Source organism: Rhea americana, unplaced genomic scaffold (assembly GCF_003343005.1).
Source record: "Rhea americana isolate MKP2758 unplaced genomic scaffold, rheAme1 scaffold_361, whole genome shotgun sequence".
In the NCBI taxonomy this organism is placed as follows: domain Eukaryota; kingdom Metazoa; phylum Chordata; class Aves; order Rheiformes; family Rheidae; genus Rhea; species Rhea americana.
In genome coordinates, this window is record NW_028186492.1 from 230,613 (window position 1) to 255,516 (window position 24,904).

General features: G+C 47.6%; 1 protein-coding gene across 1 annotated transcript; it reads left to right on the plus strand.

Annotated features, from left to right (window-relative positions):
- Positions 1–2,400: 2,400 nt before the first annotated feature.
- ACER1 (alkaline ceramidase 1) lies at positions 2,401–11,575 on the plus strand. The gene is made up of 6 exons (XM_085312362.1): positions 2,401–2,493; positions 7,782–7,896; positions 8,272–8,410; positions 9,754–9,891; positions 10,256–10,393; positions 11,407–11,575. The coding sequence occupies exons 1-6, from the start codon at positions 2,401–2,403 to the stop codon at positions 11,573–11,575; spliced, it is 792 nt and encodes a 263-aa protein (XP_085168488.1).
- Positions 11,576–24,904: the final 13,329 nt, after the last annotated feature.

The following is a 24,904-nucleotide window of genomic DNA, read 5'->3' on the forward strand; positions in this document are numbered from 1 at the left end:
AGCTCTGCAAGGGAGGTTGTATGGATCAGTCCCTCCCTTGGGAAAAACAGGGTTAGGATCGGGGTTTGTGCGCGTGCGCAGGTAACCTGCCTAGGGGCACACTGATGATTTCTGGCTGCATTTCTACCGCACTCTTCCAACCCTTCCAGCTCATGCTTCTCTGCCCTCCCTCTCTGCCCCTGCCCACCCAGCTGCACCAGTATAAATCCTCCAGATAATATGTTTCCTTTGGTGCCTGGGAAGGTTCAGCTGGAGGGTGCTCATGGCTCCTGCCTCATCTCCAAGTTTTTCCTAGAGACAGAGCAAGGGTATTTCCTGGCGGCTGCTCCCGGTGAGCTCACACTGTGGGCACTCCTTCAGAGCTAGAGCGGCAGGGCAGGTTACAGCTCCAGCTTTGCTAGGTATCTTGGAGACCTCGACGTTTCATCTCTCTGTGTAGGAACGGTGCTGGTCTATCTCAAGAGACAGACAGGTAAGTGGGACAGGGATGGGAGGCAAGCAGTAGGCAAGCAGCCACTGGGCACTCTAGCTGCTGCTTTGGTTTTTCCATTCCCTTTTGCGTCTTCTGGCTCGTGTCTTCTCCATCCCTTACCCACCTCTTGACTGAGGTACGTTCTGCTGGGAAATAGGATTCACTGCCTTGGGTCTGAATCTTTTTTTTTTCCCTATGCAATCAGTTGTATCACTGTAAAAGCATAATGCAGAACACCATGGATTTGGTGCAAATGAGAGCCAGGATGAAGAAGCATCAGACCTCAAACTGATCTACCTGTGATCTATTTTATGTTTCTTCCATAGCTGCAGTCTCACCTGCTCTGGGGAACTAGCCAGACTGGATTGAAAAGAGGGCATCATTAACTTGCAATTAAAAAATAGATAGAGGTTTATCCACAAGTCAGTTTGTCTGGTAAAAGCAGAAGGTTATAGAAGAGCATGTTTGTGTTAGTGTTACACTCCTGGATTTTCTCCCTTTGAACTTCTTCTTAGGAAGAGAAGCAGAGGCAACTGTCCTTACCTCACACCGCTGCACACCTACAGCAACCACTTAACTCAGCTGGCAGCGGTGTAAACAGCAACTTTACTGTTTCTCCACAAGAACGTGATCAGCCAATGCACGATCTTAAGATAAACTTCCCCTCCCTCTGTTAGACTCAAAGCTGAAAGAGTTCTCAGAAAAAAATGAATGTTTTCTATCCCTTTCTGCCAGTGCCTCGGGAGTTCAAAGATGCTATTGAAGTGCTTGGTGTCATCCATGTGCCTGTTCATTTTTGTGGAGCTAGAGAAACACAGCCAGACTGGTTGGTTTAAYACTGTGTCCAAGGACTTAACTGCTCAGCTTCAGGGATTTTCTGTGGCTCCTGAGTACCAAGTACCCAGCTGCTAGGGGTTGGATGGTATTTTTAAAAATTGAATCCATCTCTTCAGCTGTCTGTCAGCCTCGACGATTGCTCCACAGTTTCATGGATTTGAGACAAAATATGCCAACTAAAGGACTTAGTTGTAATTTTTACTTTTTGAAAGGAATAAAAGGGCTATGAAATTATGTTCAAGTTGAGGAGAGAGGAGTCTTTGGAGCTGGGAAGAAAAACAGCAAGGAAGGGTTAGATTCTTTTCACATTCCACTTGTAAATGCAGCTTCTGCCACCATCAGAYGCCAGGTCAGGGGATTTGGCAGTGAAGATCCTACTTGAGATGTGAAGCTTTCTCTGGTGCGCTAGCACAGGGTTTGATGGGAGATGCATTTGGGATGCCAGCAGAGAGCCATATCCCCAGGGCTCTGCACCATTCCCTCAAGTCTCCAGTAACACTCGCTTTCCATGTTGATGCTCTGGGGCTGAGCATAAGGTAAGCGCCAGCCTTCAGGAGGATGCTATGAAAAGACTAACAAGAATGGAGCCAATGAGCGATAAACCCAGAGCAACTGTCTACTCCCCAAAGGCAACTCGCAGCCTTCAGAGCACAGAGAAGTCCCTTCTGCAGAAGGATCTGAGTTATAAAGAAAGTAAAGGGAAAAGATGCAGTGATAGGGACAGGATTGAAATGGGGAAGCATCTTATGGTAACAATCGTCCCTAAAGAGGGACGTTAATGCCCTGGACGGGGCTGTGATGACTGTTCCTGGGCTCAGAGTTCAAGAACATTTCCTGGGGTCATTTGTCACTCCTGACTCGCAGGGGAGGAAGGAGGAAATATTCTGCAATACGATGTGCGCTGGGAAGAAGACGAGCCTTTCGTAGCAGGGTAAGGATGTTGTACTGGAACAAGCTAGTGCAACGTGAGTGTGCACGTGTGTGCACAGGGCAGGAAGGCAGGCAGACCGTGTTTCCCTCGGGTGTGCAACATGCCTCCCCTGGGTACACAACTAACCCATTTCTCTCCCTTTTGCACAGGCAGCCCGACGATGCCAAGCATATTTTCCTACCTGAGCGCGGAAGTCGACTGGTGCGAAGGCAACTTTGAGCACTCAACGATCATCGCGGAGTACTACAACACTGTGAGTGCGGGCTCATCCGAAGGGCTGGCGGGGGTACTAAAGCAGCTGGTTCCTGGCACCCAGGAGCTGCTTTCAGGAGATGAGAGATGGGGCAACTTTGTTTTCGCTCTTCCTGCTCATTCCTTTGAACTTCCTGGTGCTGGAGGGTGTTTGCATGGGGAACACTTTCTAAGTTTCAGATAAATCATGGGGCTTTTATTGCTTACAACAGCCAATTGCTCACAAAACTAGCTGGGGTCAAGGATACTTTTGGCACGTGTGAGGCTAAGTTCCCACTAAGAAAACTCCAGCAATGCTCCTTAGCCCATATTTGTGAGATCCTGTTATACCAGTCCTGCAGCTCTCCTGCCAACTGGGGTAAGTCCCACGCAGGGCTCATATATTCCAGCGAAATGTACAGGAGTGGCAAAACTAGAGACAACACTTGCATGAACTGTGTTGGGCAGGTTGGGAATCCGGAACACAAAAAAGAGGAAGGTTGATGCATGAACTAATTTCACCTCATACGATCCATTTTGCAACCCAGACTCCTTTGAGCTCCAGTCCCTTGAACAAAACCTCCCAGCTTGAGCATGGCCAGAGCCATCTGCATCTGTCCGTAGACTCGGTAGATAGCCCGTTTCTGCAAGTGAGTCTTTCTACCTTAATGCCATTAAGGATTGGCAAGGTCACGAGGCAGGTGGATTTACAACCCTTCCAAAGGTCTTGTTTATGGCTTTTAGTAAGCACTGTATAACACCGGAAGTTCTTGTTTCTCATAGAAATGTCTCTTCCGTTTTTCTTTTTCTTCTTTTTTTAGTTGCTTTTAATAAATTGCCTGTAGTAACAATAATTCCCTCACCCAAGTCCTGCAGCTTGCTGGCTTTAATCGTCCCGCTGGATTCTTGGAGGGAGGATGCTTGGGCTGTATTTAGTTATTTGAGAAGGGTATTTGGCCAAAATTAGCTGTCCTGCTCAGGAGAGGATATGTGCTCCTGATGCCAGGTAGCCATGTGTGAGAGCATCATGCTTGATGCCGGTTCGAATCAAATCCTGCTTCTCTCTGGCATTCAACCAAACCCACTGTGCTGCTGCCCATTCACTGGTTGTGTCTCCCTGCTGGATGAGCTCAGAGCCCCAGAGCAAGGTAGAACTGGCAAAGAGGTATGAAATCACTTCTGCATGGATTGGCATCTCAAATGTAGCTGGAGATGTCAAATGCCTCTATGGTTTGGAGCCTCACTGGCAACAATGTAGAGGGGCTGATTTCCACAGTGCACAGGAAGTCTGAAAGTAATTCTCTTTAATCAGAATGTATTCTGGGTATATATTTGCCTAATCTCCTATTTTGGTACATAGGAAGCATATTTCCTTGGAGCTRAGACCCCATTTTCACCAAGATCCTGATTTACACCCAGACTTTCCAAGGGATTTAGCATCCTTAACGCACCAATAAGTGTCTTAGGAGCTCTTTCCAAAAACTATTACATGTCTAACTTGGCTGTGTCATGCTGCTAGACACAAATTGGCACAGCCAGATGCTTAACTACCTTCCTTAGGACCCAAAGGCCTCTAATTTCCATAGAACATTGACTCTTAGGGGACTCTGTCACTTTGYGGCACAGGTTTCTACACTGCAGATCTGGACTGGCCTCAGGATAGTATTTCAGATGTGATCTCAACACTTCTGGTCTTCTCTTCTCCATTTGTTACCTATATTCAGATTGCCTCCTCTCTTTGGTAAACTTTCTGAGCCCTGTCTTGCTGGCCTGCCTGGGATTATTATATCAATATTGGCTTCAGCACCATTTTGCCAAAGTTTTAGACTAGCTGAGAATCCAGACAAGCCATCTCCAGGCTCCTGTGCCACTAAGTCAGCAGGGCTTCCTAATGGAGCGTCCCCTTCAGTGTCTTCCTCCCAACACTGCCCGAGGCTGGAGTTGAGTAGTTTTGTGCCAGCAGTAGCAATGTGCTCTGTGCCAGCTGCACTCGCTCTCGGCCTGCCTTGGGATGGATGCTGTTTATTAGAAATGAACAGCAAGGGTATGAGCAGAGAATATAAACAATATTCTTAAGTACCAAATAATTAGTACGTGGTGGTTCGTGGTGGTGCAGCTCAGCAGCAAAGCAATAACTATTTATAGTGCTCAGTGACCCAGAAATTTATTTTCTTCTGGCTGGTCATAGAACAGTGTTGTGCTACAGGGTCATCAGTCAGGGCCCTGCCTTTCTGTCCTCATCTCTTTCCTGAAATGAGTGATCAGGATGCTGGTAATGACATCTAGATCCTCAGCAGTCTCTCTGGCAAAGCGCTAGCAGCTCTGACAATGCTGTCTGTCCAGAACTCGCCAACACATGCATCGATTGGTGGAGATAAGCTCAGCTGAAAGTGCAGATTAGCCAAATCTGCCCAGATAGGCACTTACTTTCACACTGTGTTGAAGTCATGGTGCATGCCCCGGCCATCTGCACAGCCTCCGGAACCCCGCTGCATCACAGGCGCATCACTCACTCACGTGCCCAGAAATTCCCGCACAGGAATAGGGCAGCTCCTTGTTTGGGACTTTGCAAACACTACACAAACAGCTGTTTCCTGCCTCAAAGCACTAGCATGGTGCTGTGATGTCATGAAATGCAGCCTCGTCTTCTGCCACACAGGTCTGGCCATTAGCAACTTGCTATACAGATTGGGATAGCCTCTGAGATACTTACTTCTGTCTTTGGCCCTGGAGCTCTTGCATCAGCTAAATCTGGTTTGCTGGCCTTCAAGTGAATGAACACACCGATGAGGTTTTCAGAAACGTCAATGAGGTTTTCAGAAATCTTTAACTGCAGAAAATATTTCTATTGAGCAAGAACCCATACTGTGCCTGGGCTGCTATTGCACCATCATTGAGCTCACACACCCAGGTAGAGCTCTGTTAACCAGCATTTCCTGTCCAAATCCATATCAGAGGTCTGTTCTCACCTTATCATGGATGGACAGGTTCTCTGTAGGTCGCTCTTTCCGCCTTAGCCTGCAAACTGCTGAGTTGCACAACCCCTGGGGCCTTTCCAGTGCTCCTGCTAATGCATCACGATTAGAACCATATCCCTTACTCCAGTCTTGATTTTCTCCTAGTGAAAGAAGCAAATGTTGGGATAGGCAGGCTTGGTTAGGGGACCTAGAACAATGTCATGCTTGTTAGAAGTGAGACATTGTTGTGAGCTCACATGGTGGGAAACCAAGAGCTGAGTCGCTCTTGCAGGTCAATTCGTACTTCAGCTCCATCACCACTCTCTCATTTCCAGAAATCCTGGACAGAAGGGGCTGGTATCTCCTGGTCAGCACAGTCCAGCCAGGTATAAGCAGAATCCAGAGGGCTAAAACTGAGTAGAGATTCTGCAGTTTCCTAATGGATGTACTGAGAGCAAAGCGCTCCCAACCACATTTGAGATGGAGCTTGCCACATGCCAAAGGAGTGATTTAACATAGCACTTGCATAATCAGGGCTTGGATCCAATGTGTCATGAAGTCCCCTCATAGATGCAGTTTTGTAGCGGCTCAGCCCCTAAGCTCTGAGCTTGGCTGCTCTGCATGAATTCACTCTGCAATCTCCACGTTTCTGTTGGCCCTGTTCCCCTGATTATCTCTCACCTCTGATATCTGATCTTGCACTTCTCATACTGAATTAATGAAGCAATAATGTTGCTATCATGTAATTAATGGCACTGTTGCAATGTCAAGTGCAGCAGGGATTCAGGTCTCTCTATATGCAATCTCAAAGTCCTGCATTTCCTCACTTTTGACATGCATGCTGGCACTTGCATGCTGTCGCCTTTCCTGCAAGCACATCTCTTCTTGAGATCCATCCTCATTTTCCAAAAACCTCTTGTAACCATTTTACAGGGAAAGAAATGTTTGCAACAAAGTTGCAACTTTAATACATGGTTTGTTTTCTCAATTGTTTTGATTGATTCTGAACTGTTTGACCCTGAGTACATGAGTAGGACCAGCACTTCTCTTTCCATAGGTGAAAAAGAAATATGGCTGGATTTGGCTCTGAGCACCTATAAAAAACCCAAAACACTTGGCCTGAGAATTGCTGTTAACATGAGCATCAAGTTGTTTCATGGAAACCTTGGTGAAGTCCAAGATTAATCTCTGGGTATTAAAGGGAATAGATGCGTTACATTAAGCATGACTCGCGTTTCCCTCTGGAATATGAGAGGGTGTGTTTCACATCTCTGACAACATCCCTGTGATTTGCAGCCCTGTTACTGTAAGCTTAGATCCCATGGGACCTCACAAGCCAAGCTTTGATTTTGCAGTTGGCTCAYGTATGGAAAGGTCTGCTGAGAGGTGAGACTCCAGCTGTGGAGGTCAGATCCTAGGTTTTGGTCCTCAGTTAGTATCTAGCTGGAAGATGAAAGGAAAATGACTGGCAGGGGGAGATAAAAGTCATCCTGGTAGTTTGCCAAATGGCATTTTAGCAGATCATCCTGCACTGCCTGAACAAAGCCCCAGAGAACTGTCTGGCAGCAGCGACTGGGCCCAGGCAGCAGTGACAAGCCGACAGGCCRAGCTACAGTACGATCCCCTCCTCACCCCAGACAAACGAAAGTCTGTCAATGAAGCAGTTCTGTCGATTCGGAAAAGAGGGCAGAATAATTTCATTGCATTCAAAGCATACCTAAAAGACGTTTATTACTTCATGTAATTATACTAGTGCCCAGAGTACCTGCCCTTCCAGGCCACAGGCTTTGTACACAACACTACAGGATGTCACCTCCATCCAGTCCCCACCTACAGCTGTCCTACTTGTCTTGCTGCTCTTCCCTGCACCCGCTCCCAACTAACGATGGTTTTCCTGACTGTGTTTTGCTGTGGTTGCCTTGCTCCTTGCGCCCATCCAGCCTGTCATGGCAGAAGTCAGCCAGGGAGTTTATGGCAGGCCTGGCATGGCAGGAGAGGAAGATGATTGCAAACAGAAGAGCTTTGGTGATTTGCTTAAGCACAGAAGCCAAAGATAAACCATCACCTGAAGGGGGCACACTGTCTTACCTTGGACTCGCTGGCCTGAGAGACTGCTTGCATGGAGAGTGCTGCTCCCTGCAGCCCTTGCTGCCACAGTAAGAGCTGTCCTTCCAGTTCCAGCCTTGAGAAATGCTTCTGCTCTTCCTCTTGTGCCAAGAGTAATACCTGCCTCCATGTGATGCTTTCCACTAGAGATCAATATCCTCTTTGCAGAGAGAGRTACTGAGGCACAAGGTGGGATGGGACTTACCCAAGATCATGCAATAAGCTGAATGTGCCTCTTGTTTTTCAGATCAGCAATGTAAGCTTCTTTATCCTTTCTCCCGCCCTGCTCTACCTGAATCGGCAGTACTGCCAGCAGCGTGCCTTGCCCCTGTATTTCGTCTCTGCCCTGCTCTTCTGTGTAGGTGGGTGCCAAGGTTGTGAGAAGACCAAACAGGTTGCCAGAGTATCCAGCTGTTCATCTGCAATACATTTGGCTCTGGAGACTGGTTCTTAGTGGCTAAAGCACAGGGAGAAGCTGGGGTGGGAACCAGGACACCGTGTCTGTATGAAGCCCTGCAGCTCATGATTCCCACTGGCTGTGGTGCATAACTCCCAGCCCAGTAAATCTCTGTGGTGCTCTGTGGACTGACTCACTCAAGTCTCCATTAACTCCAAGGTCTGTGTCCTGCCCTTGAGGAATGGCATGTCCTCAGAAATCACCCCCAGAAACTTCCTGGGCAAGATAGGCTTGTGTTACAACAGAACTTTGCAGACACAAGCTGCCTTGCACCTTGCAGGTATCTTCTCAATGTACTTTCACATGACTCTGAGCTACGTGGGACAGCTCCTGGATGAACTCTCTATCCTCTGGACATTGGCTGTGGCATATTCCTTTTGGTACCCAAGGGTTTACTTCCCCAGGTGCATCAAAAGCAGGTATGACTCAGAAAGACATGTGCTTGCAGGCAGCAAGGGGAGGGATAGGGCATTGGCATTGATGCATGTGACCCACAGGGTTCCCCTCTAACCCAGCCAGCTGCCCTGAAAGGGTTCAGCCATGAGGTTACTGCAGTTTGCTCTGGGGGCCAAACCCTTCATCACTCAGTGCTAGATGTGCTGATGGAGGAGGAGCAAGGAATTCATCCCCTAGGGAGGGCCCTGCTGAGCTCCTGTTGGCTGTAACTGTCTTTGCAAAGCTTATCAAGAGATTTGGGATGGAAAAATTCAAAAATAGAGATTTGGGCACATTGTTTCTTGCAGGTGGTGTAGCTGGAGTGGATAAGCCTGGGGTTTGCCATGTCAGCAACATGCGGACTGCTCCCACCTGTGCAAATTTGCAGAGGAGCTGGAAGTCCTGCTAGCCCTTAGGAAGAGCACAGAACCATCTGGGGTAGTGTGGACCGGGGAGCTTTACACAGATTAGGAAATTAGATGTTCCTGAGCACCAACATTCAATTACCTGTGCTGTCAAATTGTCACAGTGTCCCCTGCCATTCATATAGAGCTTTCCTTGAAGACTGATGGGGTTTTCCCTAGGACAAGCTGGCCCAGCTTAACTCTGACACATTGCAAACGTTGTTTGCAGGGGGGTTGTCTGGGCTAGAGGAGCTCAGCACAAAAGATGGGGAGACTGGGTGAGCACAAAGCAGCAGAAAGAGGAATGCAGCAGGGCTTTGCTCAGTGATGCTCACATCCTGGCAGGCTCGCCAGACCCCTCCAAGCCAGCCCAGCTAGGAGCCTTGCAAAGGCCTGCTCCAAACCTGCTCTTCCCATGCCAAAGAGGAGGTCACCAAGAGTTCACTGTGGAGACATAGTTGGGGGAGGCAGGGAGTGGGGAAGGGACCTGGGAAGGGATTTGCATGTGAAAGGCCTCTTTAAGCCCTATTGTTGTTCAGTCAGCCCAAATCTGCATGTTTGCACTGCTGAAATCCCTACTGGCTACTGCTAGGGCTCTTGCTCTGCAGTCCTTCCTTGAGCAAAGCTCCCATTGCCATGCTGTTCCCTGGCATCACCATGAAAATGTCCAGCTCTGCCTTGGACTCACTGGGAGTCCAACAAAACATTTTCCTGCTCAGTGCTTGAGAAAAAGGGAACAACTACTCCCACTTTCCAGCCAAGACTACCACAGAGGCTGAGGTCAGCTGTGTGCAAACAAATGGCAGGTACTGGAGATGGCTTACCTCTCCCAAGCAATGAACAGGACCTCTCCCAACCCTGCCCTGCACTACTGTGAATCCCTGGAGCACTGATACTCACAGCCAACTCTGTCTTCCCTTTAGAAAGCATTTCTTCTGGTTGAGTGGTGTCACCACCGTGGTCAGTACCTTCTTGTCCTTCATCAAACCAGCCTTCAATGCCTACGTGCTCAACTGCATCGCCTTCCATCTGCTTTATCTGACATGGCAAGAGCTGAAAAAGTAAGGAGGGGTCTAGGAAGGGTTATCTGCAGATCCCAGCATGCTCACAACATGGCAGTGAGTCTGTACACAGTACTGAATGGAGCCCAGAGCTTCATCAGCCACCTGTTAGGCCATCAGCTCTGCAAAGAGTTGAGGGAGCCTGGAAGGGATCYGGAAATGGGCACAGGCAGGACTGTGGGCAGTAGGATATGAGCAGGCTACTTGGCCCAGGTGTCTTTCAACATGGGAACAACCCACGAGACAAGAACATGTTATCCCCAGTGGCCATCTCTGCAGCTCCTTCCTCTTCTGTGTGCTCTGGGGACCACTGTGAGGCTGGAAGGAACCCATACCCCACTCCCTCTCTACTTATGTCTTCCAGATGTAACAACAAGCGGGTTCACCGGATGGCCGCAGCCATGGTTGTGTCGTGGGCACTGGCCATCGCCAGCTGGATAGGTGACAAGTGGTTCTGTGGCTTCTGGCAGATGATCAACTTCCCCTACCTCCACAGCTTCTGGTAAGGGCTGCAGTGGAAAGGCAGGAGCCTTGTATTTGAGGAGTCAAAGTGCCACAACTAAGGAGGGATGGCTGGAGGGCCATGGCACTCAACAAGGGAGCAGCTGCATCTGTGCCCAGCCCTTTCCCCCTTTCCTCTTTGACCACTGCTGCTGCTCCTCACCCTGGCCCTAGTCCAAGTATTTGGACCTAATCATTGTTTACTATTCCTTACCTCTTCGGCACAAACCAAAGAGTGTTTTGCAACCCAGATTGGTGTAAAATCACTCCAGTTAAGCATCTTGCTTTCAAAAGGCTGCATCTGCTCCCAGGAAGCTGTGTCATGAGAAATGTGATTTGAGTTACTTTAATAACCAAACAGAAAGACAGTGATTTGCTTAAGCAAGACATTTCAGTGCCTGACCACTGTTGCTCTAAGTGCTACACAGAAAAGATATCTCAAATTCATCCACATAAATTATTAGGATGATTGGGTTGTGGTGTCAAGATACCCAAGGTCATTGGGTTAGGCCAGGTGAGGTAGAACAGGTGGTTTTGTTTGCAGTTTAAGTCTCCTGTGTCGTATCATCCCCTCTGTGCATGGAATTGCCCCAGACTTCCCTGTGTTCACCATGCTCCTCTAGGATCTTCACATAGGCACAAACCCTGCTTCCTGCAGCCCTTGTGCATCATGGGATTAGGATCTTTCTCTGTCACTGCCATATCCCCCTGATCCATTTTTCCCTCCACCCCACCATGCAACCTGATACAGAGGCTTGACAGAGGACCAGGGGTAACAGAGTCTCTTTGAACGGGGCTGATGTCTTGAAAGCAGTAGGTGATGYTGGTGCAGTGTCTCAGCTGTGCACCATTCATATTCATCCCGGTGGCAAAGATAGCATGGCGCGTGCCTAGTCTGGCTGGGCTCAACCCTGTACTGGTTCCAACCTCATGGTGATGATGCCAGCCACATGCCATGATAAAAGGGGTAGGTGGTGGAGTTATCCCTCTCATACATCTTGTATTTCTTGCCAGGCATGTGCTGATAGCCGTATCTCTTCTCTACTGCTGCCCTCTGGTCATCTACTTCGACGTCATCTATGAGCTGCCATTGTTTAAGCCGAAGCTGGAATATTGGCCCAGTGACTCCTGGCCTGTTGTAGTGCCTTATGTTGCCCTGGAGCAATCCCACAAACAGTGTTAGAGCTGTCTGCCCTCAAACATCCCTCGGCACAGGGTGCGTGATGCACACACATGCATCTGTGTGGGGAACACCTCAGTTGCGCACTTGCTCTTCAAAGGGCAGTCTGGCTAGTGAATGGATCAGGGAGCAGCTGAGGCCTCATGATGCTGGGCATGAAGCAAGGTGGTAGCCCACAGGTGGCTGGAAGACTCTGCCCAGACTGACATCAGGGAACCAAAGATCTCCTCCAGTAGATCCCTGTCTAGAAGGGGAGGGAAATGGTGCTTCTTTCATGTCTTCTTGGTTAATCAAACAATGGCACCCCTTGCTGACAAGGGCACAGCTGAGAAGACAGAAGCCAAACTGGTGACAGCTGGGTTTATTGCGGTTGCTCTAATTATTATTATTAATTTTATTTATTGATGTATGTGGACTTGCTCAGGAGAGCCATGCATTAAAGCTATAGACACTAACTTGCACTGGGCCCCTTTCTTTCCTCCGACTGCATGATAACCCCTGTTATCTGCCAGCCACTCAGATAGGGTGGCCAAAGCTCTCTCTGATCTTGGGAGGGTTATTTATAAAAATAAATCCTCCTGTGCTCAGAGGACAGTGACAGCCCAAAAGAGACTCAACTGGCCTGGGTCTTACGGTGCTCTACCCACCACCTGGGCTCACACCAAGTCATGAAGCTGCTAAATCTGCAAATGACAAAAGCACAGCCCATGCTCTAGTTTCCTCTCTCCTCTCTTTCCCTTCCTTCTGTGTTACACCTCTTGTTTCCATCTGTCTCCATCCTCCACACCTCTTGTTTCCATCTGTCTCCATCCTCCTTCTTCAGTCCCTAGTGGTCCCTGTTCCTCCCAGCTCTAACGGTCTCTGATGGCCACATATAACTTGGAGACTTCCCTGCTCATAGAAACAGCTCGCTGGCAGCAGAGAGTGGGAAAAGGAGCCAATACATTAGCTAAATGCTTGGGGAGCCTTGCAAAAACAGAGCAGTAGACGGTGTAAAGTCCCAGAGAAAGATCAGTGTCATGCCACAGCCATGGAGCAATGTTTTCCAGGTTCTCCTCCCAATGTGGTAACAATGAAGTTGCTCCCACAGCCACAGGACACGTTCCTGTTCTCAGAGCCTTGTGTATTACCATGATGAGTTGGACCATGCCAGGGGTCTGTGTCCTTCCATGACCAACTGGCATGATCTCTGGAGAGCGCCAACAGGCTGACGGAGCTGCTGAGGCTGGCTCCCTGCAACATAGTGAGAACCACGTAATGCCACCCCAGGGAACTGTGGGTTCTTTGGGCCCCTGTGAGTAAAGCAAAAGCAGAAGCACTTTGGGCTTAGCCCTTGTGGAAGAAGGTGTCGTGCAATGTCTGTGCAGTGGCCCTCCTGTGGCCACCGCTGCCTTGTGGGTCCCTCTGCAATGGTCCCCACAACCACTAGATGGCAAATTTGGCTCATGAACCTCGAGCAATATTTCACCTTGGGAAAGGCTGCCTTGTGCAAGGGTTGAACCCCCAGGCCTAGTCCCCCTGCCCACTCCATCCCCACGCGGGGAAGAACCTCCTCTCCATCTGCACAGTCACTGGTGAAATGCCTGTGCAAGACACAGGACAAGGGGGACTCAGTGCCCTGGCCTTTGTCTGCCCTTGTCTCCCCATGCCGGTGCCTGTCTCCTCTCTGTTCTCCTCTTTGTCTCTCCCACATGCCATCACTCTTGCCTCTCCCTCTGTCACTCTATCTCCCTTTCACTTATCCTCTTCATTTCGCTCCCCCTTGCTCTCTCCCTCCCCGCGGCATCCCTTCCCCCGGCCCATCACATTCTTCTACAGCCTATTAATAACTTCTGGGCAATTGCACCGGGTCCCCGCTGGGTCCAGCCCCTCCATCCGCGCTGCCCTGCACAGCCACTGAGCGCGCCGGCAGCAAGTTCAAAAGTGCAGCAGGGCTTTCATATCCTTTCTCCCCTTCAGGGGGTGGAGGAGGCCGGCTAGCAAAGAAAGGCCTCGTTGCCAGGGAACCTGGCACAGGAAAAGGGGTCACCTTCACCTCTGCYGGGGCCGCCGGGGCCCTCTGGAGATGGACAGGTTCCAGCAGCCCTGAGAGTTGGGGATGCTGAGAGATGCCATGAGCGGAAGGAGGCTGGGGTGAGGGTGAGGAGGGCTAATTGGCCATCTCCAGCGAAGAAGCAGCCGGTGTGATGCACTGYAGAGAAACCCAGAGGCAAAATTCCCTATGTCTTATGGTAATAAGGGAGGTGTTCCAGGCGCCTCTGCRTTGAGAACAATGTTGCTGCAGTTGAGTGACTGTAACAGTCCCTGATGACAGCCAGGACCGCGTTAAAAATGCCTATTCAAGCAGATCAAGACATTGAGAGGCCTCGTGGGGATCTGAAACCTTCAGGGATTTCAGGATGAAGCCAGAAGATGAATCCCCAGGCCTGGGAACCTGGGAGGAAAAAAAAAGGAGCGAGAGAAAAGAAAAGAAACCTACAATGAAGCTTTAAAAGAACGGCAGTGCCTGAGGCAGGGCCTCCTGCTCTAAGCAGGGCTGTAGCCTGAGAGAGTGAAGCAGCCCTGACACCGATACGTGACTGTGGTCCGTGCACCCCAGGAGCTGCACAGGGCTATTTGAGGCTGCAGTGGCACCTCCGAAAGGTCCCCGAGCTGTTGCAGATGCCCTATCCTTCCTGCAAGTGAGCCACAGTTCCAGCTTGTGGGGTATGGATTGCGCTGCAGAGCTGACAAAACACCCCATAAAAAAATGTGGGGCTGTCAAGCAGATGAGCCAGGGTGTTCCTGCTGTGAGCTGAAAAAAGGTCCTGCAGGGATGGAGCAGCATGCTGGACTAGTAAAGCTGAGAGCCCTCAGAGGGCCAAAGACAACTGTGGCCCCATCGCAAACCCCCTAGACCAGGGGAGCTCTGATGGTACCTTCTGCATCTGGACCCTTAGATGTGTGTGCGCCTCTCCAGGCATAACTAGCCAGCTCGTTCAGCAAAGCAAGGAAAAGAGGAAAACAGGGCAGGCAGAGCTGCAGACCTGCACGCTCAGTGATCTGGGTTAGAACTGATCAAAATTAAACCTTTCCTTATTTTTGCCAGATGAACTTTAACTCGGACCATTTCTCTGATTTGGTTCACCATGTGGCTGCCTAAACCACAAGAAAAGAGGCAAGAGAGGGAGCACGAATGAGGAAGAGGGCAGAAAGGCTGCTTCTTTCAAGTGTTGCCAGATTAAAGAGGTTGTGAAACAACAGCATCAGTTGAGTCTATTTGGTGCTGTTGCAACACAAATGAAATAATGTTGATAACACACCAGTCCTGCAGGATCTGGGATGAGCATTTACCTGTTCTGCTGCACTGAGTTGCCTCCTGCTGTTACAGATTTACACTGCAGGATTTGGCCTGCAGACTGGAAACTTTTCAAGGCAGAGTGATTTATCTGTAAAATACATTGCACATTCATGAACCTGTATAAATAATGCAGAAGTAGTTAATAACAACCCAGCCCCTGCTCTTAACAATGTCAGGAGAAGAAATTGGTTCACTGGAGAGTCTCTATTTTGCAAAAAAATCTGTATTTGTTAATTGTCTCAAAGAGTAAGGAGGAAGGATAGTTTTGTAACAGAGAACTAATGCTGCTAAGTCTTGGGATTTTATTGCAAGCCTGGCAAGCTTTATGATTGATTTAAAGAATCAATTTCTGGAGTCATGTTAAAACAACATCAATTCAGCTTTAACTTTTTCAGTTTTAATCTCATAAGTCTACAGTGAAAATCTGGAAACCATGAACAGAAAGGGCTGAGAAACTCAGGGAGCAGAGAGATAAACTCCAAATATCATTACCTTTAGAAGTCATCCTTTCAGTTCTCACTGCCACATTTGAGTTTAGACTCAGAATTTGCAACTCAGGGGTTGCCAATTCTCTTACACTCACTTTGCAACTGCTAGGAAAGCAGAGGTTTCAGTTTTGTTACTGTTTTGCCTATCTCCTTGTTATCCACATTTCATACAGGACAAAATTAGCTGTAGGGTCATAAAAAAATGCCAGTATTTTCCAGATATTAATGATTGTTCTGGACAGATGGAAGGTACCAGGTCCTTATTAGCTGGAATCTGCGTTTCAGCAAACGTCCTATCATCATGTTTGCAGTGGTCAGGGTCTCCAGATCCCCTGCCTCTGCCTTTCTGCATCTGTTCACAACGTGGCTGCACACAAAATCAGGGATGGTTTTGACCAAAAACATAGAAGAGATGTGGGTAAAAGTTGCTTCTGAACAAGGAGAAGCATGGCTGCTACCTGGCCAAACATACAAGTTCACAAAAAATGATTTTTTCATCAAAAACTTAAATTGTCTTTTGAATTATTTTTATAAACCCTTATGATTAGGTTTCACTTTGGAACACATTTTCACTGCTCTTTTTGGAAGGAAAACAAGCAGTTCACACTTGTCTGGCAAAGTGGTTCAAATAACTTCAATTCTCTAGTTATGGCTGCTATCAAAATACCTAAAATTGATGGATTAATTTTTCTATGCCTTCACATTACATTTCTGGACATCGTTTCAATTCTCTACCTTTTTCTTTTTTTATATATATATAGTTTCCATGAACACTCTGTCACTTAAGTCCCAATTCATGAGCACACGCAGTATGTTTCTCTAAACATGAGTTTAAGTGTTGAACTGAATTGGGCTATTCTTCTGAACTGGCACATTTAGCCTCACTTGCAAAATATTTAACAAAAGGTAAAGATATCTCCAGTGCTGAAGTATTCACCAAAAGCAATATTCAGTTGTGCACTGAGTTACAAAATTCACAGTCTAYGATTGATGCTGCATTGATTTAGATAGGTCTTCCATAAGAGACCAGATGTCTCTGTTCACTAAAATAGTTAAGCATATGTTTAATTTTAAGAATATGAATATTTCCATTGGTATCAATGGCACTTGCATACACTTAAGAATATATTTGGCTGGGCTGGAGCCAGAAATAGTGTCATGTAATGCCAGTAAAGTGCAAACTGTAATATATCTCTTAAGTGCTTTCTGGGACCAATCTAAAAATTAATCAATGAAGAACTGTAATGTGAAAATGCAAAAATTAATATACGTGAGATTTTACTGTTTACTATTCTAGTACGGCCAAGAATTAACATCCACCAGAGCGCTGCCAAGTGAAATCAAAAGCAAATCTGTGCAGAGTAAAAATGGCAACAAGTTGAATTTGTTATTCATTGTGAATCATCCTATTCCAGACTCCAAGATTTACTAATGTAACATTAAATAACATTTACTATTCTGACAGAAAGTCATACATAGAGATCAAGGATGGAATCTGATCCCATTTGTACCACTTCTAATGTGGACTAACCCCAGTCAGCCCAGGGAATCAGTACAGTCCTAAGTGGATGCTTGAAAGAGAGAACAGAACCTGCTCCGTAACCCTTGGTACAACAGAGAAAGCCCTTGAAAAAAGGCATTTTTTTATAATTAAAAACATCATAGTACAAAGTGCGAAGTGCATTAAAAAAAAAAAAAAAGTCCACTCCTGCTTACCGTGCCTTACCTTCATACAAGACCCCAGGAACTGCGCTCTTACGAGTCAGTGATAATTTCTAGGCACAATACATTTCTAGCTATTTAAAATTTTTCTTATAACAGTATTCAGCACCAGTCCAACAATACTGCTGTTGTCAGTGACCCACATGGACTTGGGACACACTCCTTTTCCCCCTACGATGATATCATAACATAAGCAGCTATATACCCATATGCAAATGATTTCTGTTTTCAAGCTGTTCGTAAGTGACCTAATACACTGCGCATACGGTACAGTAATATGTTTTCCACATATGTCAGATGTTTCATGACACATTTCACGCATACATTTAAAGTAGATTTCCTAGCATATAAAAATACAGGCAATGAGAGAAAATGCCCTGCATCTGCAATGTTTACATAATGCATTTCAAAATTGCATGAAATGTGTCCAAATTGATCGTATTCTTCGTCTATCTAAAATACTGATGGCATAAAAACCGTATGTATAATGGTTTCATTCATGAACATGTATTACAAGCCTTATACTAATGCCTGAGTAACAAAGGGAAGGAATTTGTTAAAGCTCTGCCTAGAGAGAGATTTTTCTGTGTCATACTGTAGCCACTTTACAGCGTAGCTAGAGAGATCCGCAAGTCAGTTCTTCCCGTGCTGGTTAAAATGGTATTTGCTGCACGTGAACGTTGCTTTATATTCCAACGTGTCTCCCTTGCAATTGCTGTGGCTGAGCCTTTATGCAACAAAACTGAGCTCCAAGGCATTTGAGATATGCCAGGATATGGCTCTGCTGCAATCAGACACACTGCTGTCAAACAGGTAGCTACCTCATCAACTGCAATTAAATTGCAGTAGTATAAATTTCAGCATTTCAGCCAATTCTCCAAGTCACTGGCAAATTTGCCTAGCCCACACTGCAGCATGTGGGATTATCTCAACTGCTGTTGTACCTGAGCTCACCAGCTTAAAAATGGTTTGCATACATTTACATACGTTGCAAGCCTACCTCCAGCTGCTGTGTAGACAGGTAAAAGCCACAAGGAAGCTCTAAGCTGTTCTGATAGAGCCTGTCCTGAGAGCAGCTGACCCAGAATCCACAAAAATCAGGAGCTGCCATTAATTTGAATGTAACAGGCACTGAAATGCTGCTCCTCCACCTCTGGGATGCCTCACAATCTGCTCTGAGGGTAGAGAGGATCAGACCACCAGGCTGCAACACAACAAGCCTAAGTATATGGCTGCAGCACTGTTACGCAGCAGAGCCCTGGGAAACACCAGTAGTAATTTAGTTTTTTGCACTCGCTTTGCAATTCAGAAAACAATTCGAAACTGGCTTTTCGGAGCTGGTCAGATGCCCCTGCTCATCTCCTCCTATTGTGGCCTATATTTTTGAGCTATTTTTTCACCATTTGCTATTTTTGAGCGGCCTAAGGGTTATTCTGCCTAAGGTCACAGTCACCAGTCAAAGTGTGGCCTCTGTCTGAGCCTGCACATGAGCACCTTTCAATGACTTTGGCGTCGACCAAAAGAAGGCACATCAAAGCAGACACAAATTTTGGCAGTGACTCTCCCTCCCCTCCCATTGTACCGTGATTGCGTTAGCTTCAGCAGGCATGTAAGGCATCTGGATCCATCTTCCTCAGCTTGCACTTCTGCCAGCAGCTTGTGTTCAGCATTGGACAAACTCAGCCTGTGAAATGCTCGTTGTGGTAGGTCTAGCCAGCCTGCGGGTTTAGCGTGACCCAGACCGTTTTACATCACTTGCCCAAATCTGACCTCTGACTGTAGCGTACCAGAGAAAGGTGCTGTCATCTGACAGCTGCTCTGTAGCCAGGCAAAACGAATTGATAGGTGTCAATTCAGACCGCCATGGACCAGCAGCTACATTGTAATGCCAACCTCACCTTTGGTGTTAATGAGGCCCCTTCATTAGCAGCCTTGAGCAGAGGGGTCAGGGATTGAATAGAGGCAGACTCCTTTCTCACTCAGAAAGCTGGTCCTTCTCATTCAGAATTGAAGCACGTTAGCGGGGCAGTTTGAAGACGCTTGTGCTGCCCATGTTGCATCTGCATGGGACATGACGTATTTGTGACTATTCATCTGGCGCTTTCACTAGCACTAAATACACAGAAAGAAAAAAATAAATTCTCATTGTGTTCCCACTTACCAAGAAAATTTTCCTTCTTCCTTCTGGTGTAGAGGGGTATTGTACATTAAAAGCCTTTTGCATTTTTCAGCAGTTATAGTATGCTATAATTTAGATTTTCCTCAGGCACAAAAGAACTTAGTTAAGCTAAACTGTATTATAGGGTTTTCTTCTACTAAGTCCTTCATTAATAAGGGAAGTAAAGAATTTCCAAGCTGTCCGTAATTTTTCCCAGATGCAGCTATTAGTTGCTAGGAGTATCTTTTTGGCAATCAGAGTTTCTGGCTATTAACAATCTGGACTTTCACTGTACTATGCCGGTGTTAAATATGTGCTGTGAATACTGTAGTATAGAGTGTGAATTGGAGAAGGGGGGGAGGGCAGAGAACAGGCAAAGCAAAATCATTTTTAGAAGAATAAATATTGCTAGGATTAATAGCTGATTCAAATGAACACACTTCCCTGCAGGGATCCCGGTGCCGATTAGCAAACCAGGAGCCCTGCGACATCAGAAGGCGCCATCACTGCAGAACTAATTCCTTCTCACTGGCGATCATTTTCTCTCTTTTTCCCCACCTGTTCTATTTTCTCCCTGGCAGCCAACACGGACAAGCTCTACAGTGAGCCTGTAGCATAGGGTTAAGATGATGAAGGCCACAGGCAGTAATATATGAACTGAAGCAGCATCCAGCTCCGCTCAGTGTGCTCAGGAATCTCAATCCTTTCTTGACTTCAGGTTCAGAGCATTTTCTCAGGCTGGAAGCAAGGATGTGACACCATTTTTTGCAACACCATGGTAAGTACCAGGAGAAAGATTTCCAGTCCTTTATACCTAAAATCTCATCAGTTCTTTGTTTCAATTGCACTTATATTCATCTTGGAAACACCACAGAGTATCTGCCTCATCAGGCGTGCAAAAAAGCAGTTGAGTACCATTATAATCATTTTACAAACGGTAAGAGACAGCAGCAATGACTGACACAATTCCAGAAGAGTACACAGGGGGCTTTCCATGGACACACAGTGGAGAAATACAACATTTTCTGAGAATCTATGCTCAAACCTAAGATCTGTGTCTTAATCTTTAAGTCCATGGGATTCGCTATTATGAAGATCACCATTTGCTACACTGTTCGACTCTCTAAGTGCTGGAGAGCTGCTGGCTGGCAGGAGTCCAAGCTACTTGAAGCACAGACTGACCAGTCTTCAGTCCAAAAAGGAAAATCTATGTTTTTGTACCAGCTCACCAACCACACCAGGGAAGATGCAGCTGAGATAGTAATGAGAAAATAATGAGGAATGACAACGAGACAAGCATGTTTCCCAGAGGACAGAAGGACAGAAAGGACAGGATAGGGCTAGACAGGCGGCTGGACATTTTGTTTATTATGTACATGCAAAGGTACACACACACACATATGTATATATTGACCCAAGGGTCTTAAAGGAGATGTCAACCCTCCCAGTGGGCGATGCTAAGCCTATAGGGCTGCAAGACAAGGGGTGTTGTTTGGAGGCTGCTGAGTGAGCAGTACTGGCGTCTTGGGTTACATGGTAATTGGGACTGTTTGGGGGACTCACAGAAAGGAGAGAGCCAAGGAGGAGGGAAGTAGTATGAGAGTGAGGAGAGGCATCTCTAGGATCAGTTCTGATGTTTCTTACCTGCTTCCCTTCAGTCAGAACTCCACAAAAGCTGAAGTGGGATTTGCTGCACTTCAGTTCCTACTGGCCTGTTCACCCCTAAGAGATGTCCTGTGGATCCTTGAATAYGGATTGTGCTGCCCCAACTTGCACATGATGTAACTTTACCCTCCAAAGTGCTTGGACTCATTTCCATGTGAGCATCTTGTTGTCTCCTTCATTGATGCTCCCCACAAACAGTGAGTTTTGGCCTGTAAAGTGGTCATGGTGTGCGCTGGTAGGGATGAGAAAGGATGTGTTGTACCTTCCCATGGCTGTGGATTCCCCTGTGCTTGGTGACACAACCCAGAAATCTTTGCCATCTTTGGGTTTATCTGCCCAAGGCAGGGACAAATGTAGTGCAAAGTCCTTTTTCCACTTTATTTTCCACCATCCCTGACCCGCTGAGGACAGAACTGGTCTTTGGCATAGTTCTCTACTGTGGCCCAAGTGGTGTGAAACACACACCTTTCAGCCTAGGACAAGGATCTCTGAGGCAAGGCTCTGGAAGGAAAAATATAAAGCCCAAACAAAAATTAAGGAGAGCTGTCATGCCTGATTTGCATATTTGAATATGCAAATCAGATCTGTTTCTTATCCATTGGCACTGGACCTACTGTAGATGGCAGCAACACAGCAGATCTCTGCCAGAATACAGTGCCACAAAGACGCTAATTGGATTTGCAGACGCTTATTGCAAAACCCAGAAGTTGCTGGAACAGATATAAAGAAACAGGAGCTCAGCCCACGGCTGTCTTGGGTGCTAAGGCACTCAACTGACAGCTTGTTTGAGACGTCCCTGCAAAATCAGAAGTTTGGAGAAGCTTGAATGCTGCTGGCTGCACCTTCCCCAGCACTAACAAGCACCTGGAACTTCCAAATACTCCCATAGAGTCTGGCAAATTTTCTGCCTTTGGCTGTGATTATTTCTTTGGAGCTTTAAAAGAAAATCAGGGCTAAGTTTGGTCAGTGCTTGGGCTGGAAACCCTCCAAAACTGGGAAGCACTAGTAGGGCTGATGTTGGTAATAGGAATTTTTTTCCTAGAGTATTTCCACACTTGAGTGTAAAGATGCCCCAACAAAGTTTAATCCACTCCTGCTACGAGTCCCAACACGGAGCCTGGGTGTGTCGGTTGCTTTTGCCCCTTGCAGCAAGCATCAACATAATTATGTGCTTACTGTGAGTGTGGTACCCCAACTTCTTCATCACAGTGTGGTTTAATAGCCAGGTTTTGGATTGCCCTTCTGAGATGCTTTTCTCTGTTGAGATAGAAAGCTGAGATGCCAGACACTGGGTTTCCAACTCCTTACTTGGAAGTTTGTCTGACCTGAGGCCACAGAATAACGAAGAGCTCGAGGAGTGACTTGGGTCCAAATGAGCGTAGGTAAGAGAGGATGGGGGAAATACAGTGTCTGTGCTGAAGTAGGAGGGTAGCCTGTACTGTGCTCTGGCTCTCCAGCTGTAGCAGTTTTGGAGAGCATGAGAAGAAATGTAAGACAAGGCTGGCAAAAAATAAATGCATATAGAAATTGTCACTAATGGAAATTCAAATACAGAACAAATCCTACTGATGTTTCAGAAGAGTTAACAGACAGTTTTGTAGGAAATGGAGCTGAAAAGGTAAAAGTTCAGGGTCTTGTCTAAGCAACATTTCTTGTGTCAGGAGCAAGTTCAACATAGCAAGAGTGGAGCCATAAACTCAATGGAAAGATGGAGATATTTCCAGGAAGGATTCAGTCTTGGGAGTATGTGAGCACCAAGTACTATGATAAAACTATGAGTGAATAGGTAGGATTGGAATTAGGAGTCAGAAAATAAAAGATTTAGTGCTTAGAGTCACGGGCATGGGAATAATGTCCACAATTAAGGATATCAGTGAGAACTCCTAGAGAAAGAAGCCCTATTTCTATGGAGAAGAAAAGAGACTGTCCAAGGAGATGTCTCTTGGGACTGCATCAGACAGAAACATGGCAAACTAAAACTAGAGCTAGTTAAAAGAAGAATCCAGAACAGGCTTTTTTTTCTTTTTCTTTTCTTTTCTTTTTTTTNTTTTTTTTTTTTTTTTTTTTTTTTTTTTTTTTTTTTTTTTTTTTTTTTTTTGTTAGCTGAAGCGATTAAGCATTTTGCTTTACTAAAATCGTCTATCAGGCTGATGAGGTAAACTGTGTGTTTAGAATGATTTGGGAACTGATTAATCCTTGCCTGTGGCTATCAGTTAGCAACACACACATACAATGTTATTGGCTAACACGCATTTTTCTGCTGCCTTGCAGAGAGCAACAAACTATTTCAAACAAGAAACCTGCAAGAAGAAAAATCCTGCCTTACTTCCAAAAGAAAATGTGCTCAGAAACAGTCACAAACCGCACTCCTAACAGCAGTCCAGTGTTAATTCCCTGGCTCACAAAATTGGGCAAAATAACTCGTCATTTAGAGTTCTAAGAAAATGTAAACAAAACCCACTTTTCAGATGCAAATGGCATGCTCCGAGTCAGCAGCAGTGCTGAGAAAACCCGCATTTGCAGGGCCAGGCGGCTTTTAATGATGTCTTCACCGCAGCCAGCAGTCCCTTTCTCATCTAGGACAGTGACCTCGGGGTCTGGTCCCACAGCTGAGCCTGTGGTTGATAACCACCGTCTCACTGAAGGCATCCCTCGCCGTATTTGCATTGCAAATGTTCCCCGCTGTAGTACACCAGCAAACAAGATATTGTTTCCCCTGCCAATTTGCTCCTGCAGCAAACAGCCCTTTCCCCTGCGGTCTCCATCATGGCACAGCCGCTGCAAGGGAAAGACACCGCCGGAGCTGGTGGCCGGAGCGCGGAGGCAGGCAGCGAGCAGGAGCTCAACCGCCAGAGCCCAGGAAGCAGCTCCGGGGCTGGCATGGTGGCGGGATAAAGGGAGATTTGGGGAGATGGCAGGAGAGCAAAGGCAAAAGAGAGAGGCTAAGGGAGAATGAGGGAGAGCAAGGGGGAGGGAGGGAGAATGGAGGAAAAATGACGCTGAGGAAGAACAAGGAAAAACGGGAGGGGGGAATGAGGGAGAATGAAGGAGATCGAGGGAGACTGAGGGGAAAATAGTGGGAAACAAGGGAGGCTGAAGGAGGTGGAAGGCAGCTGAGGGAAAAAAAACATGAACAAATGAGAGAGAACAAGGGAATACAGGGGAAACTGAGAGAAAACAGGGAAGACTGAGGGAGAGCAAGGGAGAATGAAGGAGACTGAAATAAAACAAGGGAGTCTGAGGGAAAACAGCGCCAACGGCTCCCTCCTCAGCCGAGGCTCGGCCCTGCCTGCCCAACATGGACCACGGGAGCTGCGGTTTCCCTCGATCTCGCCTCACTCGTGTAGGAAATTAATAAACGGCTGAGAAAAAGCAATGCAAGCAGCAGGGAAGCGCAGGCCAAGGGAGGGAAAGGGGCCCAGGAGGGCCCAGACAGCGGTGCCCGTTCCAGCCTGCGGCATGGCCGGGCTGTGCTGGGACCGGGGACCCAAGCAGGGCCAAGCAGGGGTGGCCGGGTGCGGGAACGGGCCCGGGCCACGCCACGAACCGGGCCGGGCCAGGCTGGGCTAGGCGGGAACGCGCTCCACGGCGACGCGCAGCCCGCGGGGGGGTGGGGGGGAGGGGAGCGAGGGGAGCGAGGGAAGGCTGCGAAGCCCCGCCCCCCGCCTCTCCCCCTCCCGCCGCTGGCCACATCTCAGGCCCCGCCCTCATCCCCGTCCCCCTCCGCAGGCTATTGGGCGTGGCGGCCGCCCGTCAGGAGGAGGCCGGCGAAGCAGGGGGWGGCCGGCGGCACCCGAGCGGAAGCCCCGCCCCTGGGCGTGAGACGGCGCCGCCATTGGCGGCGGGCGGGTGCCTCTCTGGTGGCGTCGGTTTCCGGTTCCGCGGGGCGGGCTGCGGGGGGTGGCGGGGCTGCTGCCTGTGAGTGACACACAATGAGGCGAGCGGCGGCGGCGGGGCCG

Bases quoted from the DNA above. Each gene is read 5' to 3' on its own strand.
- ACER1 (XM_085312362.1), top strand. From the start codon at position 2,401: ATGCCAAGCATATTTTCCTACCTGAGCGCGGAAGTCGACTGGTGCGAA. The intron at 9,892-10,255 runs GTAAGGAGGGGT...TATGTCTTCCAG, and splicing joins ACATGGCAAGAGCTGAAAAA to ATGTAACAACAAGCGGGTTC. The intron at 10,394-11,406 runs GTAAGGGCTGCA...ATTTCTTGCCAG, and splicing joins CCCTACCTCCACAGCTTCTG to GCATGTGCTGATAGCCGTAT.